At 48.2% G+C, this 23,511-nt stretch overlaps 1 protein-coding gene and 8 non-coding genes across 9 annotated transcripts; all 9 read right to left on the reverse strand.

Annotated features, from left to right (window-relative positions):
• Nucleotides 1-2,069: 2,069 nt before the first annotated feature.
• LOC142786299 (uncharacterized) lies at nt 2,070-3,531 on the reverse strand. The gene has a single exon (XM_075883926.1). The coding sequence runs from the start codon at nt 3,511-3,513 to the stop codon at nt 2,326-2,328; it is 1,188 nt and encodes a 395-aa protein (XP_075740041.1). The 5' UTR covers nt 3,514-3,531; the 3' UTR covers nt 2,070-2,325.
• Nucleotides 3,532-6,191: 2,660 nt separating this feature from the next.
• TRNAL-UAA (transfer RNA leucine (anticodon UAA)) lies at nt 6,192-6,310 on the reverse strand. Its single transcript has 2 exons — nt 6,273-6,310; nt 6,192-6,237 (listed from the first exon to the last, which is right to left on the reverse strand). It is a non-coding gene; the product is annotated as a tRNA-Leu (tRNA).
• A 2,989-nt stretch (nt 6,311-9,299) lies between these two features.
• TRNAL-CAA (transfer RNA leucine (anticodon CAA)) lies at nt 9,300-9,418 on the reverse strand. The gene is made up of 2 exons: nt 9,381-9,418; nt 9,300-9,345 (listed from the first exon to the last, which is right to left on the reverse strand). It is a non-coding gene; the product is annotated as a tRNA-Leu (tRNA).
• A 64-nt stretch (nt 9,419-9,482) lies between these two features.
• Nucleotides 9,483-9,601, reverse strand: TRNAL-CAA (transfer RNA leucine (anticodon CAA)). Its single transcript has 2 exons — nt 9,564-9,601; nt 9,483-9,528 (listed from the first exon to the last, which is right to left on the reverse strand). It is a non-coding gene; the product is annotated as a tRNA-Leu (tRNA).
• Nucleotides 9,602-11,309: 1,708 nt separating this feature from the next.
• On the reverse strand, nt 11,310-11,428 carry TRNAL-UAA (transfer RNA leucine (anticodon UAA)). The gene is made up of 2 exons: nt 11,391-11,428; nt 11,310-11,355 (listed from the first exon to the last, which is right to left on the reverse strand). It is a non-coding gene; the product is annotated as a tRNA-Leu (tRNA).
• A 5,264-nt stretch (nt 11,429-16,692) lies between these two features.
• TRNAL-UAA (transfer RNA leucine (anticodon UAA)) lies at nt 16,693-16,811 on the reverse strand. The gene is made up of 2 exons: nt 16,774-16,811; nt 16,693-16,738 (listed from the first exon to the last, which is right to left on the reverse strand). It is a non-coding gene; the product is annotated as a tRNA-Leu (tRNA).
• A 2,258-nt stretch (nt 16,812-19,069) lies between these two features.
• TRNAL-CAA (transfer RNA leucine (anticodon CAA)) lies at nt 19,070-19,188 on the reverse strand. The gene is made up of 2 exons: nt 19,151-19,188; nt 19,070-19,115 (listed from the first exon to the last, which is right to left on the reverse strand). It is a non-coding gene; the product is annotated as a tRNA-Leu (tRNA).
• A 982-nt stretch (nt 19,189-20,170) lies between these two features.
• Nucleotides 20,171-20,289, reverse strand: TRNAL-CAA (transfer RNA leucine (anticodon CAA)). Its single transcript has 2 exons — nt 20,252-20,289; nt 20,171-20,216 (listed from the first exon to the last, which is right to left on the reverse strand). It is a non-coding gene; the product is annotated as a tRNA-Leu (tRNA).
• A 1,714-nt stretch (nt 20,290-22,003) lies between these two features.
• Nucleotides 22,004-22,122, reverse strand: TRNAL-UAA (transfer RNA leucine (anticodon UAA)). Its single transcript has 2 exons — nt 22,085-22,122; nt 22,004-22,049 (listed from the first exon to the last, which is right to left on the reverse strand). It is a non-coding gene; the product is annotated as a tRNA-Leu (tRNA).
• Between the last annotated feature and the right edge of the window lie 1,389 nt (nt 22,123-23,511).

The raw sequence follows: 23,511 nt of genomic DNA on the forward strand, positions 1-23,511 counted from the left end.
TTGCCACTGGCCATGCCAAACGCCTAGACATTTTGGCCAACTAATTGCGCTGCCCGTTGCTGCACAGAATTCCCTAGCTATTCGTACAACTTCTTGCACACTTTCTTTGTCACTGCAAAACACTGCGACGTCATCAGCATAGGCTAAAATTCTAATTCCACTGGTCAGAAACGTATACCCTCTTATACTTGGTGATGCAAGTATTCGTAAACAGAAGGGCTCTAAGTAAAGCGCGAAAAGGAGTGGCGACAAGGCACAACCTTGCTTCACGCTCGAGCGCACAGGAATTGAAGCACTTACTTCTTTGTTGATTACTAAATTAGCCCTGCAGTCATGATACACCATTCTAACGCCTTCTGTAATGACAGTTCCTACATTCACATGTTCCAGCAATAAAAAAAAAATTTCATGTACGACTTTATCGAACGCTTTGTGCAGGTCTAGCTGAATCATAGCCACGCGGTCATTATTTGCATCACAGCATTCTAGAATACTTCTGGTTACGTGTATATTTGTGAATATGGTTCTGCCCTTAATCCCACATGTCTGATGCGGGCCGACAAGGGATGTGACAACACTTTGGAGCCGTCTTGCTAGGACCTTCGTGTATATTTTATAGTCAGTGTTGCTCAAACTGATAGGTCGGTAGGATTCCACTGAAAGTAGCTTTGCGGGGTCATCAGTTTTGGGGATTAATACTACGTGTGCTGTCCTAAATGAATGAGGTGTTTGCTGCTTGTCGTAGCATTCTCTGATCACTCGGTGTAATGCCAGTGCCATTTCTGTCTTAAAAAATTTGTATATGGCAGCACCAAGCCCATCCGGCCCTGGTGACTTGCCGTTACCCAGGTTATCTATAGCTGATTCAATTTCTGCCACAGTGATTTCTACTTCCAGTAGCTCCCGCTCAGAGTCTTCCAATCTCGGCATAAGGGTCAGAAAGTCCTCTTTGAATCGTTCGGGGTCATTGATTGTATGGCTAAGGAGTTGCGTATAAAACTCGACAAAGGCGTGCTTTATCTGTTCGCGGTCCCGGGTAATGTAATTGCGGTATCGAATTTCATTTATCTCTTTGTTTGCTGCATGTTTCTTTTCTTCACTGAGCACCCGCTTAGTGGGCGTTTCACCCATCCACAGCCGTTCAGTGCGAGCCCTTATCATTGCTCCGCGGTACTTTTCGTCGTCGATGAATTCGAGCTTTGCTTTCGCCTCCTTTATTTCTTTCTTAAATTTTCCCGGCACTTCATTTTCTACGCTTAACATGTAGTCTAGTTCGCTTTGTAACTGCCTCTCTTGTTGCCTTTCCCGATTACGTAATACACAGGCTCTTTCAATCGCTATCATCTTTATATCACACTTCATTTGCTCCCACACAGCTATGAAGTTATTGGTCTCCAAACGAAGAGCATTTGAAAGACATTCTTTGGTTTTTTTGACAAATATTTCATCTTGCAGCAGCTTTTCATTAAATTTCCATAGAAACCAATTAAACTTCGCAGCCTTACGTTTTTCGCCAATGTTGACCTTGACCAGACAATGATCACTAAAACTAAGATGTTGAATTTGATAAGATGAGCATAGTGGCACCAACTTTGCCGACAAATATATTCTGTCTAATCTCGCGTGCGAATGACCTTGAAAGTGCGTATATCCTACTTCACCCTCTCGCGTCATTACATAACCGACATCTTCCAGCCCTGTCTCGTTCACTATTTTATTCAACAGCTCAGCGCTTCTATCGCGCACATTGAAGCTCGTTGTCTTATCCTCAGCTCTACAGACACAATTGAAGTCCCCTAGAACCACAACATTTCTTTCCGTTTTCAAGAATCCTTCAATCGCTCTGAAAAAAAAATCCCGTTCGTGCGATCTATTCGGTGCATAAACACACACAACGCGCCAAGGCATTCCAGAAACACTGAAGTCGCACACAACCAGCCTACCGCTATCGCAGGTAGACACATTTTCAACAACCGCGATACTACTACGTATGAAAACGACACAGCCTCCTGACCGCCCAACAGCATGACAAACGCAGACATTGTACCTAGAGCGAAAAACTTGAACCATTTGCTCCGTTTGTTCTTCACTTTCCATTTTAGTTTCTTGTACAGCCAGGAGGTCTATGTCGTTTTCTAACAAAATGCGACTAATCTGGCATTGTCTCCTGCGCGAACACAGGCCTCTTGAGTTCAACGTCGCGATGCAAATACCAGTTTTAAAGTTAGTCGCCATTTCTTGAAGGTTGTTTCGTCAGGTGTCATACTCACGTCGCAACAGTGGTTGCGTGTGCTCAGCGTAGAAAGCCTCGGAACGTCTCCTCCGCTACGGCGGGGCCGACGTTTGAGTGCCCCTACGGTCAGGAGACAGGTTTGGTCGTGGTTTAAAGGTAGGCCGACGACCAGTCGCCGTCTTTGTTGGAGGTTCATTGATGGCCGACGTGTCAACATTTCCGGTACGGTCAGGTGTTTCACGAGCTCGCTTAAAAGCGATAGCACCGGTCTTGGTCATCTCGGCGTCCGTTGCTTCCGGGCCACCCTCTCGCGCAGCTGAAGATGACTTGCTCGCTGCTGTAGCGTCGTTCTCTACTGCTGCCGTGTCTAAATTCGTTCCTGGCGCACCAGAGTGCTTGTCGCCTTTATTGGTAGATTCCAGTGCGGCCCCAGAAGACTGTTCAGGGGGCGTGGCAGGGCCTTCCGTATAACCGTCTTCCCTGCTCGCTTCTTCGGCATCCACGGCATCCATCAGGTGTTCAGACACTTCGTCTGTTTGGCCTGGGCCCGCAATGCTGGCGTACGACCTCACACAGTGGGCGTCATCGTGGCCATAGCGACGACAGACCCCACAGCGCGGCACGCGGCAATCCCGTCGAATGTGTCCGATAGCCCGGCATCGGAGGCATAGCGGTGCTCTGCCAGGAATTACGACGAGCGCCATATCCTCCGCAACTCGCAGTTGGTGTGGCAGGTCGTCCACGGACACGCCCGCGTGTAGCCTCAGCGTGACCGACCGCGTGGTTGAACCTTTATCATTGCAACCCTGCACCTTCCATTTATCTCTGCTTATCTCGGTCACTTTTCCGTAGGGCGTTAAGGCGACTCGCACAGCCTCGTCCGGCACGCCATGAAGAAGCCAGTACAACTTCAGCCGCACACCTCGATCACGGGGGTCAACCACCATACAGCGATGGTCCTTTAGATCAAAAGACTCCGCCGCCAGCATCTTCTTTTTACCCTCATCATCCTTGAACGTCACTGCCCATACATGATTCATTTGGTATGCCCCTAGGGCAACCACTTCCGGCAGCAGCGAAAGACGAGCAAGGCTGTCTCGGACATGCTCCACTCGATATGGCCTGGCTTTCAAGTTTCCGTGCAAAAAAACCGTGTGCAAAACGGAATCACCTGAAGGCAGCTGAGGCAGAACAACCTGGAAATCTTCGCCTGGCTTTTCGGTACACCTGATACCGCGGCCCACACGGGCCGCTGAAACCGCCCCTACGCGGGAGCACATGATAAACACGTCCGTTCACTGTCGTGGCCGGAAGTGGAATCCACTCGGCCATTCTGATACGATATGTCAGCCTCAGCAAAAGAAGACGCTGACTCTGTGCTGGTAGTAAAGTAAAAAAAATTGACAGAAGTGGGATTCAAATCCACGCACACATACGTGAACCAGAAGCCTCGTTCAACTCGTATCACTGGGCAAGGTTTTCCTTGCGTCTGGCGCCTTAGACCACTCGGCCATTCTGATACGATATATCAGCCCCAGCAAAAAAAACTGACTTTATGCTCGTAGTAAAGTAAAAAAGAAGAGTTTGTCTGAAGTGGGATTTGAACTCACGCCCACACACCTGGACCAGCAGCCTCGTTCAACCCGTATCACTGAGCAAGGTTTCCCTTAAGTCTGGCGCCTTCGACCACTCGGCAATTCTGACACGATATATCAGCCCCAGCAAAAAAACACTGACTTTATGCTGGTAGTAAAGTAAAAAACAAGATTGTCAGAAGTGGGATTCGAACCCACGCCCACATACGTGGACCAAAAGCCTCGTTTAACCCGTATCACCGGGCAATGTTTCCCTTAAGTCTGATGCCTTAGACAACTCGGCCGTTCTGACACGATATATAAGCTTCAGCAGAAGAAGACACTGACTTCGTTCTGGTAGTAAAGTAAAAAAAGTTTGTCAGAAGGGGGATTCGCACCCACGCACACATACATTGACCAGAAGCCTCGTTCAACTCGTATGACTGGACATGGTTTCCCTTGAGTCTAGAGCCTTCGACCGCTCGGCCATTCTGACACAATATTTCAGCCCAGCAAAAGGAGACACTGACTTTGTTCTTGTAGAAAAATAAAAAAAGTTTGTCAGAAGTAGGATTCAAACCCACGCCCTCATACGTGGACCAGAAGCCTCATTCAACCCGTATCACTGCGCAAGGTGTACCTTGAGTCTGGCGCCTTAGACCACTCGGTCATTCTGACACAATATTTCAGCCCAGCAAAAGGAGACACTGACTTTGTGCTGGTAGTAAAGTAAAAAAAAGCTTCTCAGAAGTGGGATTTGAACCCACGCCCACATAGGTAGACCAGAAGGCTCGTTTAACCCGTATCACCGGACAATGTTTCCCTTAAGTCTGATGCCTTAGACAACTCGGCCGTTCTGACACGATATATAAGCTTCAGCAGAAGAAGACACTGACTTCGTTCTGGTAGTAAAGTAAAAAAAGTTTGTCAGAAGTGGGATTCGCACCCACGCACACATACGTTGACCAGAAGCCTCGTTCAACTCGTATGACTGGACATGGTTTCCCTTGAGTCTAGCGCCTTTGACCGCTCGGCCATTCTGACACAATATTTCAGCCCAGCAAAAGGAGACACTGACTTTGGGCTGGTAGTAAATAAAAAAAGAGTTTGTCAGAAGTGGGATTCGAACCCACGCCCACATACGTGGACCAGAAGCCTAATTCAACCCGTACCACTGGGCAAGGTTTCCCTAAGGTCTGGCGCCTTCGACCACTCGGCCATTCTGACACGATACTTTGGTCCTAACCAAAGGAGACACTGGCTTTGTTCTTGCACTAAAATAAAAAAAGTTTGTCAGAAGTAGGATTCAAACCCATGCCCACATACGTGGACCAGAAGCCTCGTTCAACCCGTATCACTGCGCAAGGTTTCCCTTGAGTCTGGCGCCTTAGACCTCTCGGCCATTCTGATACGATATGTCAGCCTCAGCAAAAGAAGACGCTTACTCTGTTCTGGTAGTAAAGTAAAAAAATTGACAGAAGTGAGATTCGAACCCACGCACACATACGAGGACCAGAAGCCTCGTTCAACTCGCATCACCGGGCAATGTTTCCCTTAAGTCTGGTGCCTTAGACAACTCGGCCGTTCTGACACGATTTATAAGCTCCAGCAAAAGAAGACACTGACTTTGTTCTGGTAGTAAAGGAGAAAAAGTTTGTCTTAAGTGGGATTCGCACCCACACACACATACGTTGACCTGAAGCCTCGTTCAACTCGTATCACTGGGCAAGGTTTCCCTTGAATCTTGCGCCTTAGACCACGCGGCCATTCTGATACAATATGTCAGCCCCAGTAAAAGAAGACGCTGACTCTGTGCTGGTAGTAAAGTAAAAAAATTGACAGAAGTGGGATTCGAACCCACGCACACATAAGTGGACCAGAAGCCTCGTTCAACTCGTATCACTGGGCAAGGTTTCCCTTGCGTCTGGCGCCTTAGACCACTCGGCCATTCCGACACGATATATCAGCCCCAGCAAAAGGAGACACTGACTTTTTCTGGTTGTAAAGTAGAAAAAAGTTTGTGAGAATAGGGTTCGAACCCACGCCCACATACGTGGACCAGAAGCCTCGTTCAACCCGTATCACTGGGCAAGGTTTCCCTTGAGTCTGGAGCCTTAGACCACTCGGCCATTCTGATACGATATATCAGCCCCAGCAAAAGGAGACACTGACTTTGTTCTGCTAGTGAAGTAAAAAAAAGTTTGTCAGAAAAGGATTGGAACCCACGCCCACATACGTGGACTAGAAGCCTCGTTCAACCCGTATCACTGGGCAAGGTTTCCCTTGAGTCTGGCGCCTTAGACCACTCGGCCATTCTGACACGATATATCAGCCCCAGCAAAAGAAAAGACTGACTTCGTGCTTGCAGTAAAGAAAAAAAAGTTTGTCAGAAGTGGGATTGGAACCCACGCCCACATACGTGGACCAGAAGCCTCGTTACAATCGTATCACTGGGCAAGGTTTCCCTTAAGTCTGGCGCCTTCGACCACTCGGCCATTCTGACACAATATTTCAGCCCAGCAAAAGGAGACACTGACTTTGTTCTGGTAGTAAAGTAAAAAAAAGTTTGTCAGAATAGGATTCGAACCCACGCCCACATACGTCGACCACAAACCTCGTTCAACTCGCATCACCGAGCAAGGTTTCCCTTCCGTCTGGCGCCTTAGACCACTCGGCCATTCTGACACGATATTTGAGCCCCAGCAAAAGGAGACACTGACTTTGTGCTGGTAGTAAAGTAAAAAAAAGCTTCTCAGAAGTGCGATTTGAACCCAGGCCCACATAGGTAGACCAGAAGCCTCGTTCAACTCGTATCACTGGGCAAGGTTTCCCTCAAGTCTGGCGCCTTAGACAACTCGGCCATTCTGACACGATATTTCAGCCAAGCAAAAGGAGACACTGACTTTCTTCTGGTAGTAAAGTAAAAAAAATTGTCAGAAGTGGGATTCGAACCCACGCACACATACGTGGACCAGAAGCCTCGTTCAACTCGTATCACTGGGCAAGGTTTCCCTTGAATCTGGCGCCTTAGACCACGCGGCCATTCTGATACAAAATGTCAGCCCCAGTAAAAGAAGACGCTGACTCTGTGCTGGTAGTAAAGTAAAAAAATTGACAGAAGTGGGATTCGAACCCACGCACACATACGTGGACCAGAAGCCTCGTTCAACTCGTATCACTGGGCAAGGTTTCCTTTGCGTCTGGCGCCTTAGACCACTCGGCCATTCTGACACGACATATCAGCCCCAGCAAAAAGAAGAACATGACTTTGTGCTGGTAGTAAAGTAAAAAAAGTTTGTCAGAAGTGGGATTCGAACCCACGCCCACATACGTGAACCAGAAGCCTCGTTTAACCCGTATCACCGGGAAATGTTTCCCTTAAGTCTGGCGCCTTAGACCACGCGGCCATTCTGATACAAAATTTAAGCCCCAGTAAAAGAAGACGCTGACTTTGCGCTGGTAGTAAAGTAAAAAAAAATTGACAGAAGTGGGATTCGAACCCACGCACACATACGTGGACCAGAAGCCTCGTTCAACTCGTATCACTGGGCAAGGTTTTCCTTGCGTCTGGCGCCTTAGACCACTCGGCCATTCTGATACGAGATATCAGCCCCAGGAAAAGAAGACACTGACTTCGTGCTGGTAGTAAAGTAAAAAAAAGTTTGTCAGAAGAGGGATTCGAACACACGCTCACATACGTGGACCAGAAACCTCGTTCAACCCCTATCACTGGGCAAGGTTTCCCTTGAGTCTGGCGCCTTAGACCACTCGGCCATTCTGACACGATATATCAGCCCCAGCAAAAGAAGACACTGACTTCGTGCTGGTAGTAAAGTAAAAAAAGTTTGTCAGAAGTGGGACTCGAACCCACGCCCACATACGTGAACCAGAAGCCTCGTTTAGCCCGTATCACCGGGAAATGTTTCCCTTAAGTCTGGTGCCTTAGACAACTCGGCCGTTCTGACACGATTTATAAGCTCCAGCAAAAAAAGACACTGACTTTGTTCTGGTAGTAAAGTAAAAAAAATTGTCAGAAGTGGGATTCGAACCCACGCCCACATACGTGGACCGGAAGCCTCGTTCGATTCGTATCACTGGGAAAGGTTTCCCTTGAGTCTGGCGCCTTAGACCACGCGGCCCTTCTGATACAATATGTCAGCCCCAGCAAAAGGAGACACTGACTTTGTGCTGGTAGTAAAGTAAAAAAATTGACGGAAGTGAGATTCGAACCCACGCACACATACGTGGACCAGAAGCCTCGTTTAACTCGCATCACCGCGCAAGGTTTCCCTTCAGTCTGGCGCCTTAGACCACTCGGCCATTTTGATACGATATATCAGCCCCAGCAAAAGGAGACACTGACTTTGTTCTTGTAGTAAAATAAAAAAAGTTTGTCAGAAGTAGGATTCAAACCCACGCCCTCATACGTGGACCAGAAGCCTCATTCAACCCGTATCACTGCGCAAGGTGTACCTTGAGTCTGGCGCCTTAGACCACTCGGTCTTTCTGACACAATATTTCAGCCCAGCAAAAGGAGACACTGGCTTTGTTCTGGTAGTAAAGTAAAAAAAAAAGTTGTGAGAATAGGATTCGAACCCACGCCCACATACGTGGACCAGAAGCCTCGTTCAACCCGTATCACTGGGCAAGGTTTCCTTTGAGTCTGGAGCCTTAGACCACTCGGCCATTCTGACACGATATTTCAGCCCCAGCAAAAAGAGACACTGACTTTGTGCTGATAGTAAAGTAAAAAAAAGAGCTTCTCAGAAGTGTGATTGGAACCCACGCCCACATACGTAGACCAGAAGCCTCGTTCAACCCGTATCACTGGGCAAGGTTTCCATTGAGTCTAGCGCCTTCGACCACTCGGCCATTCTGACACAATATTTCAGCCCAGCGAAAGGAGACACTGACTTTCTTCTTGTAGTAAAATAAAAAATGTTTATCAAAAGTGGGATTCGAACCCACGCCCTCATATTTGGACCAGAAGCCTCGTTCAACCCGTATCACTGCGCAAGGTTTACCTTGTGTCTGGCGCCTTAGACCACTCGGCCATTCTGATACGATATGTCAGCCTCAACAAAAGAAGACGCTGACTCTGTGCTGGTAGTAAAGTAAAAAAAAGCTTCTCAGAAGTGGGATTTGAACCCATGCCCACATAGGTAGACCAGAAGCCTCGTTCAACTCGTATCACTGGGCAAGGTTTCCCTTATGTCTGGCGCCTTGGACAACTCGGCCATTCTGACACAATATTTCAGCCAAGCAAAAGGAGACACTGAGTTTCTTCTGGTAGTAAAGTAAAAAAAAATTGTCAGAAGTGGGATTCGAACCCACGCACACATACGTGGACCAGAAGTCTCGTTCAACCCGTATCACTGCGCAAGGTTTACCTTGTGTCTGGCGCCTTAGACCACTCGGCCATTCTGATACGATATGTCAGCCTCAGCAAAAGAAGACGCTGACTCTGTGCTGGTAGTAAAGTAAAAAAAGTTTGTCAGAAGTGGGATTCGAACCCACGCCCTCATATGTGGACCAGAAGCCTCATTCAACCCATATCACTGCGCAAGGTTTACCTTGTGTCTGGCGCCTTAGACCACTCGGCCATTCTGATACGATATGTCAGCCTCAGCAAAAGAAGACGCTGACTCTGTGCTGGTAGTAAAGTAAAAAAAGTTTGTCAGAAGTGGGATTCGAACCCACGCCCACATACGTGGACCAGAAGCCTCGTTCAACTCGTATCACTGGGCAAGGTTTCCCTTGAATCTGGCGCCTTAGACCACTCGGTCATTCTGACACAATATTTCAGCCCAGCAAAAGGAGACACTGGCTTTGTTCTGGTAGTAAAGTAAAAAAAAAAGTTGTGAGAATAGGATTCGAACCCACGCCCACATACGTGGACAAGAAGCCTCGTTCAACCCGTATCACTGGGCAAGGTTTCCTTTGAGTCTGGAGCCTTAGACCACTCGGCCATTCTGACACGATATTTCAGCCCCAGCAAAAAGAGACACTGACTTTGTGCTGGTAGTAAAGTAAAAAAAAGAGCTTCTCAGAAGTGTGATTTAACCCACGCCCACATACGTAGACCAGAAGCCTCGTTCAACCCGTATCACTGGGCAAGGTTTCCATTGAGTCTAGCGCCTTCGACCACTCGGCCATTCTGACACAATATTTCAGCCCAGCGAAAGGAGACACTGACTTTCTTCTTGTAGTAAAATAAAAAAAAGTTTGTCAAAAGCGGGATTCGAACCAACGCCCTCATATTTGGACCAGAAGCCTCGTTCAACCCGTATCACTGCGCAAGGTTTACCTTGTGTCTGGCGCCTTAGACCACTCGGCCATTCTGATACGATATGTCAGCCTCAGCAAAAGAAGACGCTGACTCTGTGCTGGTAGTAAAGTAAAAAAAAGCTTCTCAGAAGTGGGATTTGAACCCACGCCCACTTAGGTAGACCAGAAGCCTCGTTCAACTCGTATCACTGGGCAAGGTTTCCCTTATGTCTGGCGCCTTGGACAACTCGGCCATTCTGACACAATATTTCAGCCAAGCAAAAGGAGACACTGACTTCCTTCTGGTAGTAAAGTAAAAAAAAATTGTCAGAAGTGGGATTCGAACCCACGCACACATACGTGGACCAGAAACCTCGTTCAACTCGTATCACTGGGCAAGGTTTCCCTTGAATCTGGCGCCTTAGACCACGCGGCCATTCTGATACAATATGTCAGCCCCAGTAAAAGAAGACGCTGACTCTGTGCTGGTAGTAAAGTAAAAAAAATTGTCAGAAGTGTTATTCGAACCCACGCACACATACGTGGACCAGAAGCCTCGTTCAACTCGTATCACTGGGAAAGGTTTCCCTTGAATCTAGCGCCTCAGACCACGCGGCCATTCTGATACAATATGTCAGCCCCAGTAAAAGAAGACGCTGACTCTGTGCTGGCAGTAAAGTAAAAAAAATTGACGGAAGTGAGAATCGAACCCACGCACACATACTTGGACCAGAAGCCTCGTTACACTCGTATCACTGGGCACGGTTTCCTTTAAGTCGGGCGCCTTTGACCACTCGGCCATTCTGACACAATATTTCAGCCCAGCAAAAGGAGACACTGACTTTTTCTGGTAGTAAAGTAGAAAAACGTTTGTGAGAATAGGGTTCGAACCCACGCCCACATACGTGGACCAGAAGCCTCGTTCAACCCGTATCACTGGGCAAGGTTTCCCTTGAGTCTGGAGCCTTAGACCACTCGGCCATTCTGATACGATATATCAGCCCCAGCAAAAGGAGACACTGACTTTGTTCTGTTAGTGAAGTAAAGAAAGTTTGTCAGAAAAGGATTCGAACCCACGCCCACATACGTGGACCAGAAGCCTCGTTCAACCCGTATCACTGGGCAAGGTTTCCCTTGAGTCTGGCGCCTTAGACCACTCGGCCATTGTGACATGATATATCAGCCCCAGCAAAAGAAGAGACTGACTTCGTGCTTGCGCTAAAGTAAAAAAAGTTTGTCAGAAGTGGGATTCGAACCCACGCACACATACGTGGACCAGAAGCCTCGTTACACTCGTATCACTGGGCAAGGTTTCCCTTAAGTCTGGCGCCTTCGACCACTCGGCCATTCTGACACAATATTTCAGCCCAGCAAAAGGAGACACTGACTTTGTTCTGCTAGTAAAGTAAAAAAAAGTTTGTCAGAATAGGATTCGAACCCACGCCCACATACGTCGACCACAAACCTCGTTCAACTCGCATCACCGAGCAAGGTTTCCCTTCCGTCTGGCGCCTTACACCACTCGGCCATTCTGACACCATATATCAGCCCCAGTAAAAGAAGACGCTGACTCTGTGCTGGTAGTAAAGTAAAAAAATTGACAGAAGTGGGATTCGAACCCACGCACACATACGTGGACCAGAAGCCTCGTTCAACTCGTATCACTGGGCATGGTTTCCCTTGCGTCTGGCGCCTTAGACCACTCGGCCATTCTGACACGATATATCAGCCCCAGCAAAAGAAGACACTGACTTCGTGCTGGTAGTAAAGTAAAAAAAGTTTGTCAGAAGTGGGATTCGAACCCACGCACACATACGTGGACCAGAAGCCTCGTTCAACTCGTATCACTGGGCAAGCTTTTCCTTGCGTCTGGCGCCTTAGACCACTCGGCCATTCTGATACGATATATCAGCCCCAGCAAAAAAAATTGCCCGCAGCTTCCCTCGGGGGAACACTGAGGAGGATGCGGAGCATATAATTGGTTAACGGGGTGTTAAAGTGCGACTTACTTGGGTCGATGGCTAAATTGGTTAACGTGGTTGTGAAATGGGGTGTTAAATTGCGACTTACTTGGGTCGATGGCTAAATTGGTTAACGTGGTTGTAGGATGGGGTGTTAAATGAGTGAACACGTACACACGTATGCGAAAGGACGGCGCTGGTCGAAGGGACGTCGATCATTGTGTTTGTGGATTCGTTGGAATTCATTTCACCGCGACCTTGGACGTCGACGCGCCGTACAAACCAACCGACGAGCGGCAACTGAGCGAGCGAGCGCCGACCTTGAGTATATATACAGCGCGACGGCGCATGCACTGTCAGCTGTTGAATGTTCTCGAAGGAGAAGCGCGCGCGTGGCACAGATGGCGACGGCGCGACGGCGCATGTGCTGTCAGCTGTCGAATGTTCTCGAAGGAGAAGCGCGCGCGGCACAGATGGTGGGCGACGGCGCGACGGCGCATGCGCGCGCGTCAGCTGTCGAATGTTCGAGAAGCGGTGCGGACGGCGCGGACGGCGCGGACGGCGCACTACAAGGCGCGAGTATAAGATGCTTCCGCATCTAAAAAAACTTACTTTATGCTCGTAGTAAAGTAAAAAAGAAGAGTTTGTCTGAAGTGGGATTTGAACTCACGCCCACACACCTGGACCAGAAGCCTCGTTCAACCCGTATCACTGAGCAAGGTTTACCTTAAGTCTGGCGCCTTCGACCACTCGGCAATTCTGACACGATATATCAGCCCCAGCAAAAAAACACTGACTTTATTCTGGTAGTAAAGTAAAAACAAGATTGTCAGAAGTGGGATTCGAACCCACGCCCACATACGTGGACCAGAAGGCTCGTTTAACCCGTATCACCGGGCAATGTTTCCCTTAAGTCTGATGCCTTAGACAACTCGGCCGTTCTGACACGATATATAAGCTTCAGCAGAAGAAGACACTGACTTCGTTCTGGTAGTAAAGTAAAAAAAGAGTTTGTCAGAAGTGGGATTCGAACCCACGCCCACATACATGGACCAGAAGCCTAATTCAACCCGTACCACTGGGCAAGGTTTCCCTAAGGTCTGGCGCCTTCGACCACTCGACCATTCTGATACGATATGTCAGCCTCAGCAAAAGAAGACACTGACTTTGTTCTGGTAGTAAAGTAAAAAAAGTTTGTCTTAAGTGGGATTCGCACCCACGCACACATACGTTGACCTGAAGCCTCGTTCAACTCGTATGACTGGGCACGGTTTCCAATGAGTCTAGTGCCTTCCACCACTCGGCCATTCTGACACAATATATCAGCCCAGCAAAAGGAGACATGGACTTTGTTCTTTTAGTAAATTAAAAAAAAGTTTGTCAGAAGTAGGATTCAAACCCACGCCCTCATACGTGGACCAGAAGCCTCATTCAACCCGTATCACTGCGCAAGGTGTACCTTGAGTCTGGCGCCTTACACCACTCGGTCATTCTGACACAATATTTCAGCCCAGCAAAAGGAGACACTGGCTTTGTTTTGGTAGTAAAGTAAAAAAAAAGTTGTGAGAATAGGATTCGAACCCACGCCCACATACGTGGACCAGAAGCCTCGTTCAACCCGTATCACTGGGCAAGGTTTCCTTTGAGTCTGAAGCCTTGACCACTCGGCCATTCTGACACGATATTTCAGCCCCTGCAAAAAGAGACACTGACTTTTTGCTGGTAGTGAAGTAAAAAAAAAGAGCTTCTCAGAAGTGATATTTGAACCCACGCCCACATACGTAGACCAGAAGCCTCGTTCAACCCGTATCACTGGGCAAGGTTTCCCTTGAATCTGGCGCCTTAGACCACGTGGCCATTCTGATACATATCAGCCCCAGCAAAAGGAGACACTGACTTTGTGCTGGTAGTTAAGTAAAAAAAAGCTTCTCAGAAGTGGGATTTGAACCCACGCCCACAAAGGTAGACCAGAAGCCTCGTTCAACCCGTATCCCTGGGCAAGGTTCCCTTATGTCTGGCGCCTTGGACAACTCGGCCATTCTGACACGATATTTCGGCCCAGCAAAAGGAGACACTGACTTTCTTCTGGTAGTAAAGTAAAAAAAATTGTCAGAAGTGGGATTCGAACCCACGCACACATACGTGGACCAGAAGCCTCGTTCAACTCGTATCACTGGGAAAGGTTTCCCTTGAATCTAGCGCCTTAGACCACGCGGCCATTCTGATACAATATGTCAGCCCCAGTAAAAGAAGACGCTGACTCTGTGCTGGCAGTAAAGTAAAAAAAATTGATGGAAGTGAGAATCGAACCCACGCACACATACTTGGACCAGAAGCCTCGTTACACTCGTATCACTGGGTACGGTTTCTCATAAGTCAGGCGCCTTTGACCACTCGGCCATTCTGACACAATATTTCAGCCCAGCAAAAGGAGACACTGACTTTTTCTGGTAGTAAAGTAGAAAAAAGTTTGTGAGAATAGGGTTCGAACCCACGCCCACATACGTGGACCAGAAGCCTCGTTCAACCCGTATCACTCGGCAAGGTTTCCCTAAGGTCTGGCGCCTTCGACCACTCGACCATTCTGACACGATACTTCGGTCCTAACCAAAGGAGACACTGGCTTTGTTCTTGCACTAAAATAAAAAAAAAGTTTGTCAGAAGTAGGATTCAAACTCACGCCCACATACGTGGACCAGAAGCCTCGTTCAACCCGTATCACTGCGCAAGGTTTCCCTTGAGTCTGGCACCTTAGACCTCTCGGCCATTCTGATACGATATGTCAGCCTCAGCAAAAGAAGACACTGACTTTGTTCTGGTAGTAAAGTAAAAAAAGTTTGTCTTAAGTGGGATTCGCACCCACGCACACATACGTTGACCTGAAGCCTCGTTCAACTCGTATGACTGGGCACGGTTTCCAATGAGTCTAGTGCCTTCCACCACTCGGCCATTCTGACACAATATATCAGCCCAGCAAAAGGAGACATGTACTTTGTTGTTTTAGTAAATTTAAAAAAAGTTTGTCAGAAGTAGGATTCAAACCCACGCCCTCATACGTGGACCAGAAGCCTCATTCAACCCGTATCACTGCGCAAGGTGTACCTTGAGTCTGGCGCCTTACACCACTCGGTCATTCTGACACAATATTTCAGCCCAGCAAAAGGAGACACTGGCTTTGTTTTGGTAGTAAAGTAAAAAAAAGTTGTGAGAATAGGATTCGAACCCACGCCCACATACGTGGACCAGAAGCCTCGTTCAACCCGTATCACTGGGCAAGGTTTCCTTTGAGTCTGAAGCCTTGACCACTCGGCCATTCTGACACGATATTTCAGCCCCAGCAAAAAGAGACACTGACTTTGTGCTGGTAGTAAACTAAAAAAAAGAGCTTCTCAGAAAAGGGATTTGAACCCACGCCCACATACGTAGACCAGAAGCCTCGTTCAACCCGTATCACTGGGCAAGGTTTCCCTTGAGTCTGGCGCCTTAGACCACGTGGCCATTCTGATACATATCAGCCCCAGCAAAAGGAGACACTGACTTTGTGCTGGTAGTAAAGTAAAAAAAAGCTTCTCAGAAGTGGGATTTGAACCCACGCCCACATAGGTAGACCAGAAGCCTCGTTCAACCCGTATCCCTGGGCAAGGTTCCCTTATGTCTGGCGCCTTGGACAACTCGGCCATTCTGACACGATATTTCAGCCCAGCAAAAGGAGACACTGACTTTCTTCTGGTAGTAAAGTAAAAAAAATTGTCAGAAGTGGGATTCGAACCCACGCACACATACGTGGACCAGAAGCCTCGTTCAACTCGTATCACTGGGAAAGGTTTCCCTTGAATCTAGCGCCTTAGACCACGCGGCCATTCTGATACAATATGTCAGCCCCAGTAAAAGAAGACGCTGACTCTGTGCTGGCAGTAAAGTAAAAAAAAATTGATGGAAGTGAGAATCGAACCCACGCACACATACTTGGACCAGAAGCCTCGTTACACTCGTATCACTGGGTATGGTTTCTCTTAAGTCGGGCGCCTTTGACCACTCGACCATTCTGACACAATATTTCAGCCCAGCAAAAGGAGACACTGACTTTTTCTGGTAGTAAAGTAGAAAAAAGTTTGTGAGAATAGGGTTCGAACCCACGCCCACATACGTGGACCAGAAGCCTCGTTCAACCCGTATCACTCGGCAAGGTTTCCCTTGAGTCTGGAGCCTTAGACCACTCGGCCATTCTGACACGATATTTCAGCCCCAGCAAAAGGAGACACTGACTTTGTGCTGGTAGTAAAGTAAAAAAATTGACGGAAGTGAGATTCGAACCCACGCACACATACGTGGACCAGAAGCCTCGTTCAACTCGCATCACCGCGCAAGGTTTCTCTTCAGTCTGGCGCCTTAGACCACTCGGCCATTCTGATACGATATATCAGCCCCAGCAAAAGGAGACACTGACTTTGTTCTGTTAGTGAAGTAAAAAAGTTTGTCAGAAAAGGATTCGAACCCACGCCCACATACGTGGACCAGAAGCCTCGTTCAACCCGTATCACTGGGCAAGGTTTCCCTTGAGTCTGGCGCCTTAGACCACTCGGCCATTCTGACACGATATATCAGCCCCAGCAAGAGAAGAGACTGACTTCGTGCTTGCAGTAAAGTAAGAAAAGTTTGTCAGAAGTGGGATTCGAACCCGCGCACACATACGTGGACCAGAAGCCTCGTTACACTCGTATCACTGGGCAAGGTTTCCCTTAAGTCTGGCGCCTTCGACCACTCGGCCATTCTGACACAATATTTCAGCCCAGCAAAAGGAGACACTGACTTTGTTCTGGTAGTAAAGTAAAAAAAAGTTTGTCAGAATAGGATTCGAACCCACGCCCACATACGTCGACCACAAACCTCGTTCAACTCGCATCACCGAGCAAGGTTTCCCTTCCGTCTGGCGCCTTAGACCACTCGGCCATTCTGACACGATATTTGAGCCCCGGCAAAAGGAGACACTGACTTTGTGCTGGTCGTAAACTAAAAAAAAGCTTCTCAGAAGTGGGATTTGAACCCACGCCCACATAGGTAGACTAGAAGCCTCGTTCAACTCGTATCACTGGGCAAGGTTTCCCTTATGTCTGGCGCCTTCGACAACTCCGCCATTCTGACACGATATTTCAGCCAAGCAAAAGGAGACACTGACATTCTTCTGGTAGTAAAGTAAAAAAAATTGTCAGAAGTAGGATTCAAACCCACGCCGTCATACGCGGACCAGAAGCCTCATTCAACCTGTCTCACTGCGCAAGGTTTACCTTGAGTCTGGCACCTTAGACCACTCGGTCATTCTGACACAATATTTCAGCCCAGCAAAAGGAGACACTGGCTTTGTTCTGGTAGTAAAGAAAAAAAAAAGTTGTGAGAATAGGATTCGAACCCACGCCCACATACGTGGACCAGAAGCCTCGTTCAACCCGTATCACTGGGCAAGGTTTCCCTTGAGTCTGGAGCCTTAGACCACTCGGCCATTCTGACACGATATTTCAGCCCCATCAAAAAGAGGCACTGACTTTGTGCTGGTAGTAAAGTAAAAAAAAGAGCTTCTCAGAAGTGGGATTTGAACCCACGCCCACATACGTAGACCAGAAGCCTAGTTCAACCCGTATCACTGGGCAAGGTTTCCATTGAGTCTAGCGCCTTCGACCACTCGGCCATTCTGACACAATATTTCAGCCCAGCAAAAGGAGACACTGACTTTCTTCTTGTAGTAAAATAAAAAAGTTTGTCAAAAGTGGGATTCGAACCCACGCCCTCATATGTGGACCAGAAGCCTCGTTCAACACGTATCACTGCGCAAGGTTTACCTTGTGTCTGGCGCCTTAGACCACTCGGCCATTCTGATACGATATGTCAGCCCCAGTAAAAGAAGACGCTGACTCTGTGCTGGTAGTAAAGTAAAAAAAATTGACAGAAGTGGGATTCGAACCCACGCACACATACGTGGACCAGAAGCCTCGTTCAACTCGTATCACTGGGCAAGGTTTCCCTTGCGTCTGGCGCCTTAGACCACTCGGCCATTCTGACACGATATATCAGCCCCAGCAAAAGAAGACACTGACTTCGTGCTGGTAGTAAAGTAAAAAAAGTTTGTCAGAAGTGGGATTCGAACCCACGCCCACATACGTGAACCAGCAGCCTCGTTTAACCCGTATCACCGGGAAATGTTTCCCTTAAGTCTGGCGCCTTAGACCACGCGGCCATTCTGATACTATATGTCAGCCCCAGTAAAAGAAGACGCTGACTTTGTGCTGGTAGTAAAGTAAAAAAAAATTGACAGAAGTGGGATTCGAACCCACGCACACATACGTGGACCAGAAGCCTCGTTCAACTCGTATCACTGGGCAAGGTTTTCCTTGCGTCTGGCGCCTTAGACCAATCGGCAATTCTGATACGAGATATCAGCCCCAGCAAAAGAAGACACTGACTTCGTGCTGGTAGTAAAGTAAAAAAAAGTTTGTCAGAAGAGGGATTCGAACCCACGCTCACATACGTGGACCAGAAGCCTCGTTCAACCCCTATCACTGGGCAAGGTTTCCCTTGAGTCTGGCGCCTTAGACCACTCGGCCATTCTGATACATATCAGCCCCAGCAAAAGGAGACACTGACTTTGTGCTGGTAGTAAAGTAAAAAAAAAGCTTCTCAGAAGTGGGATTTGAACCCACGCCCACATAGGTAGACCAGAAGGCTCGTTTAACCTGTATCACCGGACAATGTTTCCCTTAAGTCTGATGCCTTAGACAACTCGGCCGTTCTGACACGATATATAAGCTTCAGCAGAAGAAGACACTGACTTCGTTCTGGTAGTAAAGTAAAAAAAGTTTGTCAGAAGTGGGATTCGCACCCACGCACACATACGTTGACCAGAAGCCTCGTTCAACTCGTATGACTGGACATGGTTTCCCTTGAGTCTAGCGCCTTCGACCGCTCGGCCATTCTGACACAATATTTCAGCCCAGCAAAAGGAGACACTGACTTTGGGCTGGTAGTAAATAAAAAAAAGAGTTTGTCAGAAGTGGGATTCAAACCCACGCCCTCATACGTGGACCAGAAGCCTCATTCAACCCGTATCACTGCGCAAGGTGTACCTTGAGTCTGGCGCCTTAGACCACTCGGTCATTCTGACACAATATTTCAGCCCAGCAAAAGGAGACACTGGCTTTGTTCTGGTAGTAAAGTAAAAAAAAAAGTTGTGAGAATAGGATTCGAACCCACGCCCACATACGTGGACCAGAAGCCTCGTTCAACCCGTATCACTGGGCAAGGTTTCCTTTGAGCCTGGAGCCTTAGACCACTCGGCCATTCTGACACGATATTTCAGCCCCAGCAAAAAGAGACACTGACTTGGTGCTGATAGTAAAGTAAAAAAAAGAGCTTCTCAGAAGTGTGATTGGAACCCACGCCCACATACGTAGACCAGAAGCCTCGTTCAACCCGTATCACTGGGCAAGGTTTCCATTGAGTCTAGCGCCTTCGACCACTCGGCCATTCTGACACAATATTTCAGCCCAGCGAAAGGAGACACTGACTTTCTTCTTGTAGTAAAATAAAAAATGTTACTCAAAAGTGGGATTCGAACCCACGCCCTCATATTTGGACCAGAAGCCTCGTTCAACCCGTATCACTGCGCAAGGTTTACCTTGTGTCTGGCGCCTTAGACCACTCGGCCATTCTGATACGATATGTCAGCCTCAACAAAAGAAGACGCTGACTCTGTGCTGGTAGTAAAGTAAAAAAAAAGCTTCTCAGAAGTGGGATTTGAACCCATGCCCACATAGGTAGACCAGAAGCCTCGTTCAACTCGTATCACTGGGCAAGGTTTCCCTTATGTCTGGCGCCTTGGACAACTCGGCCATTCTGACACAATATTTCAGCCAAGCAAAAGGAGACACTGAGTTTCTTCTGGTAGTAAAGTAAAAAAAAATTGTCAGAAGTGGGATTCGAACCCACGCACACATACGTGGACCAGAAGTCTCGTTCAACCCGTATCACTGCGCAAGGTTTACCTTGTGTCTGGCGCCTTAGACCACTCGGCCATTCTGATACGATATGTCAGCCTCAGCAAAAGAAGACGCTGACTCTGTGCTGGTAGTAAAGTAAAAAAAGTTTGTCAGAAGTGGGATTCGAACCCACGCCCTCATATGTGGACCAGAAGCCTCGTTCAACCCATATCACTGCGCAAGGTTTACCTTGTGTCTGGCGCCTTAGACCACTCGGCCATTCTGATACGATATGTCAGCCTCAGCAAAAGAAGACGCTGACTCTGTGCTGGTAGTAAAGTAAAAAAAGTTTGTCAGAAGTGGGATTCCAACCCACGCCCACATACGTGGACCAGAAGCCTCGTTCAACTCGTATCACTGGGCAAGGTTTCCCTTGAATCTGGCGCCTTAGACCACTCGGTCATTCTGACACAATATTTCAGCCCAGCAAAAGGAGACACTGGCTTTGTTCTGGTAGTAAAGTAAAAAAAAAGTTGTGAGAATAGGATTCGAACCCACGCCCACATACGTGGACCAGAAGCCTCGTTCAACCCGTATCACTGGGCAAGGTTTCCTTTGAGTCTGGAGCCTTAGACCACTCGGCCATTCTGACACGATATTTCAGCCCCAGCAAAAAGAGACACTGACTTTGTGCTGGTAGTAAAGTAAAAAAAAGAGCTTCTCAGAAGTGTGATTTAACCCACGCCCACATACGTAGACCAGAAGCCTCGTTCAACCCGTATCACTGGGCAAGGTTTCCATTGAGTCTAGCGCCTTCGACCACTCGGCCATTCTGACACAATATTTCAGCCCAGCGAAAGGAGACACTGACTTTCTTCTTGTAGTAAAATAAAAAAAAGTTTGTCAAAAGTGGGATTCGAACCAACGCCCTCATATTTGGACCAGAAGCCTCGTTCAACCCGTATCACTGCGCAAGGTTTACCTTGTGTCTGGCGCCTTAGACCACTCGGCCATTCTGATACGATATGTCAGCCTCAGCAAAAGAAGACGCTGACTCTGTGCTGGTAGTAAAGTAAAAAAAAGCTTCTCAGAAGTGGGATTTGAACCCACGCCCACATAGGTAGACCAGAAGCCTCGTTCAACTCGTATCACTGGGCAAGGTTTCCCTTATGTCTGGCGCCTTGGACAACTCGGCCATTCTGACACAATATTTCAGCCAAGCAAAAGGAGAGGAGACACTGACTTCCTTCTGGTAGTAAAGTAAAAAAAAATTGTCAGAAGTGGGATTCGAACCCACGCACACATACGTGGACCAGAAACCTCGTTCAACTCGTATCACTGGGCAAGGTTTCCCTTGAATCTGGCGCCTTAGACCACGCGGCCATTCTGATACAATATGTCAGCCCCAGTAAAAGAAGACGCTGACTCTGTGCTGGTAGTAAAGTAAAAAAAAATTGTCAGAAGTGTTATTCGAACCCACGCACACATACGTGGACCAGAAGCCTCGTTCAACTCGTATCACTGGGAAAGGTTTCCCTTGAATCTAGCGCCTCAGACCACGCGGCCATTCTGATACAATATGTCAGCCCCAGTAAAAGAAGACGCTGACTCTGTGCTGGCAGTAAAGTAAAAAAAATTGACGGAAGTGGGAATCGAACCCACGCACACATACTTGGACCAGAAGCCTCGTTACACTCGTATCACTGGGCACGGTTTCCTTTAAGTCGGGCGCCTTTGACCACTCGGCCATTCTGACACAATATTTCAGCCCAGCAAAAGGAGACACTGACTTTTTCTGGTAGTAAAGTAGAAAAACGTTTGTGAGAATAGGGTTCGAACCCACGCCCACATACGTGGACCAGAAGCCTCGTTCAACCCGCATCACTGGGCAAGGTTTCCCTTGAGTCTGGAGCCTTAGACCACTCGGCCATTGTGACATGATATATCAGCCCCAGCAAAAGAAGAGACTGACTTCGTGCTTGCGCTAAAGTAAAAAAAGTTTGTCAGAAGTGGGATTCGAACCCACGCACACAAACGTGGACCAGAAGCCTCGTTACACTCGTATCACTGGGCAAGGTTTCCCTTAAGTCTGGCGCCTTCGACCACTCGGCCATTCTGACACAATATTTCAGCCCAGCAAAAGGAGACACTGACTTTGTTCTGGTAGTAAAGTAAAAAAAAGTTTGTCAGAATAGGATTCGAACCCACGCCCACATACGTCGACCACAAACCTCGTTCAACTCGCATCACCGAGCAAGGTTTCCCTTCCGTCTGGCGCCTTACACCACTCGGCCATTCTGACACCATATATCAGCCCCAGTAAAAGAAGACGCTGACTCTGTGCTGGTAGTAAAGTAAAAAAATTGACAGAAGTGGGATTCGAACCCACGCACACATACGTGGACCAGAAGCCTCGTTCAACTCGTATCACTGGGCATGGTTTCCCTTGCGTCTGGCGCCTTAGACCACTCGGCCATTCTGACACGATATATCAGCCCCAGCAAAAGAAGACACTGACTTCGTGCTGGTAGTAAAGTAAAAAAAGTTTGTCAGAAGTGGGATTCGAACCCACGCACACATACGTGGACCAGAAGCCTCGTTCAACTCGTATCACTGGGCAAGCTTTTCCTTGCGTCTGGCGCCTTAGACCACTCGGCCATTCTGATACGATATATCAGCCCCAGCAAAAAAAATTGCCCGCAGCTTCCCTCGGGGGAACACTGAGGAGGATGCGGAGCATATAATTGGTTAACGGGGTGTTAAAGTGCGACTTACTTGGGTCGATGGCTAAATTGGTTAACGTGGTTGTGAAATGGGGTGTTAAATTGCGACTTAGTTGGGTCGATGGCTAAATTGGTTAACGTGGTTGTAGGATGGGGTGTTAAATGAGTGAACACGTACACACGTATGCGAAAGGACGGCGCTGGTCGAAGGGACGTCGATCATTGTGTTTGTGGATTCGTTGGAATTCATTTCACCGCGACCTTGGACGTCGACGCGCCGTACAAACCAACCGACGAGCGGCAACTGAGCGAGCGAGCGCCGACCTTGAGTATATATACAGCGCGACGGCGCATGCACTGTCAGCTGTTGAATGTTCTCGAAGGAGAAGCGCGCGCGTGGCACAGATGGCGACGGCGCGACGGCGCATGTGCTGTCAGCTGTCGAATGTTCTCGAAGGAGAAGCGCGCGCGGCACAGATGGTGGGCGACGGCGCGACGGCGCATGCGCGCTCGTCAGCTGTCGAATGTTCGAGAAGCGGTGCGGACGGCGCGGACGGCGCGGACGGCGCACTACAAGGCGCGAGTATAAGATGCTTCCGCATCTAAAAAAACTTACTTTATGCTCGTAGTAAAGTAAAAAAGAAGAGTTTGTCTGAAGTGGGATTTGAACTCACGCCCACACACCTGGACCAGAAGCCTCGTTCAACCCGTATCACTGAGCAAGGTTTACCTTAAGTCTGGCGCCTTCGACCACTCGGCAATTCTGACACGATATATCAGCCCCAG

The sequence above is a fragment of the Rhipicephalus microplus genome, chromosome 2, assembly GCF_043290135.1.
Source record: "Rhipicephalus microplus isolate Deutch F79 chromosome 2, USDA_Rmic, whole genome shotgun sequence".
NCBI lineage: Eukaryota > Metazoa > Arthropoda > Arachnida > Ixodida > Ixodidae > Rhipicephalus > Rhipicephalus microplus.

Excerpts from the sequence above, each read along its gene's own strand:
- LOC142786299 (XM_075883926.1), bottom strand. The coding sequence starts at position 3,513 with ATGTGCTCCCGCGTAGGGGCGGTTTCAGCGGCCCGTGTGGGCCGCGGT.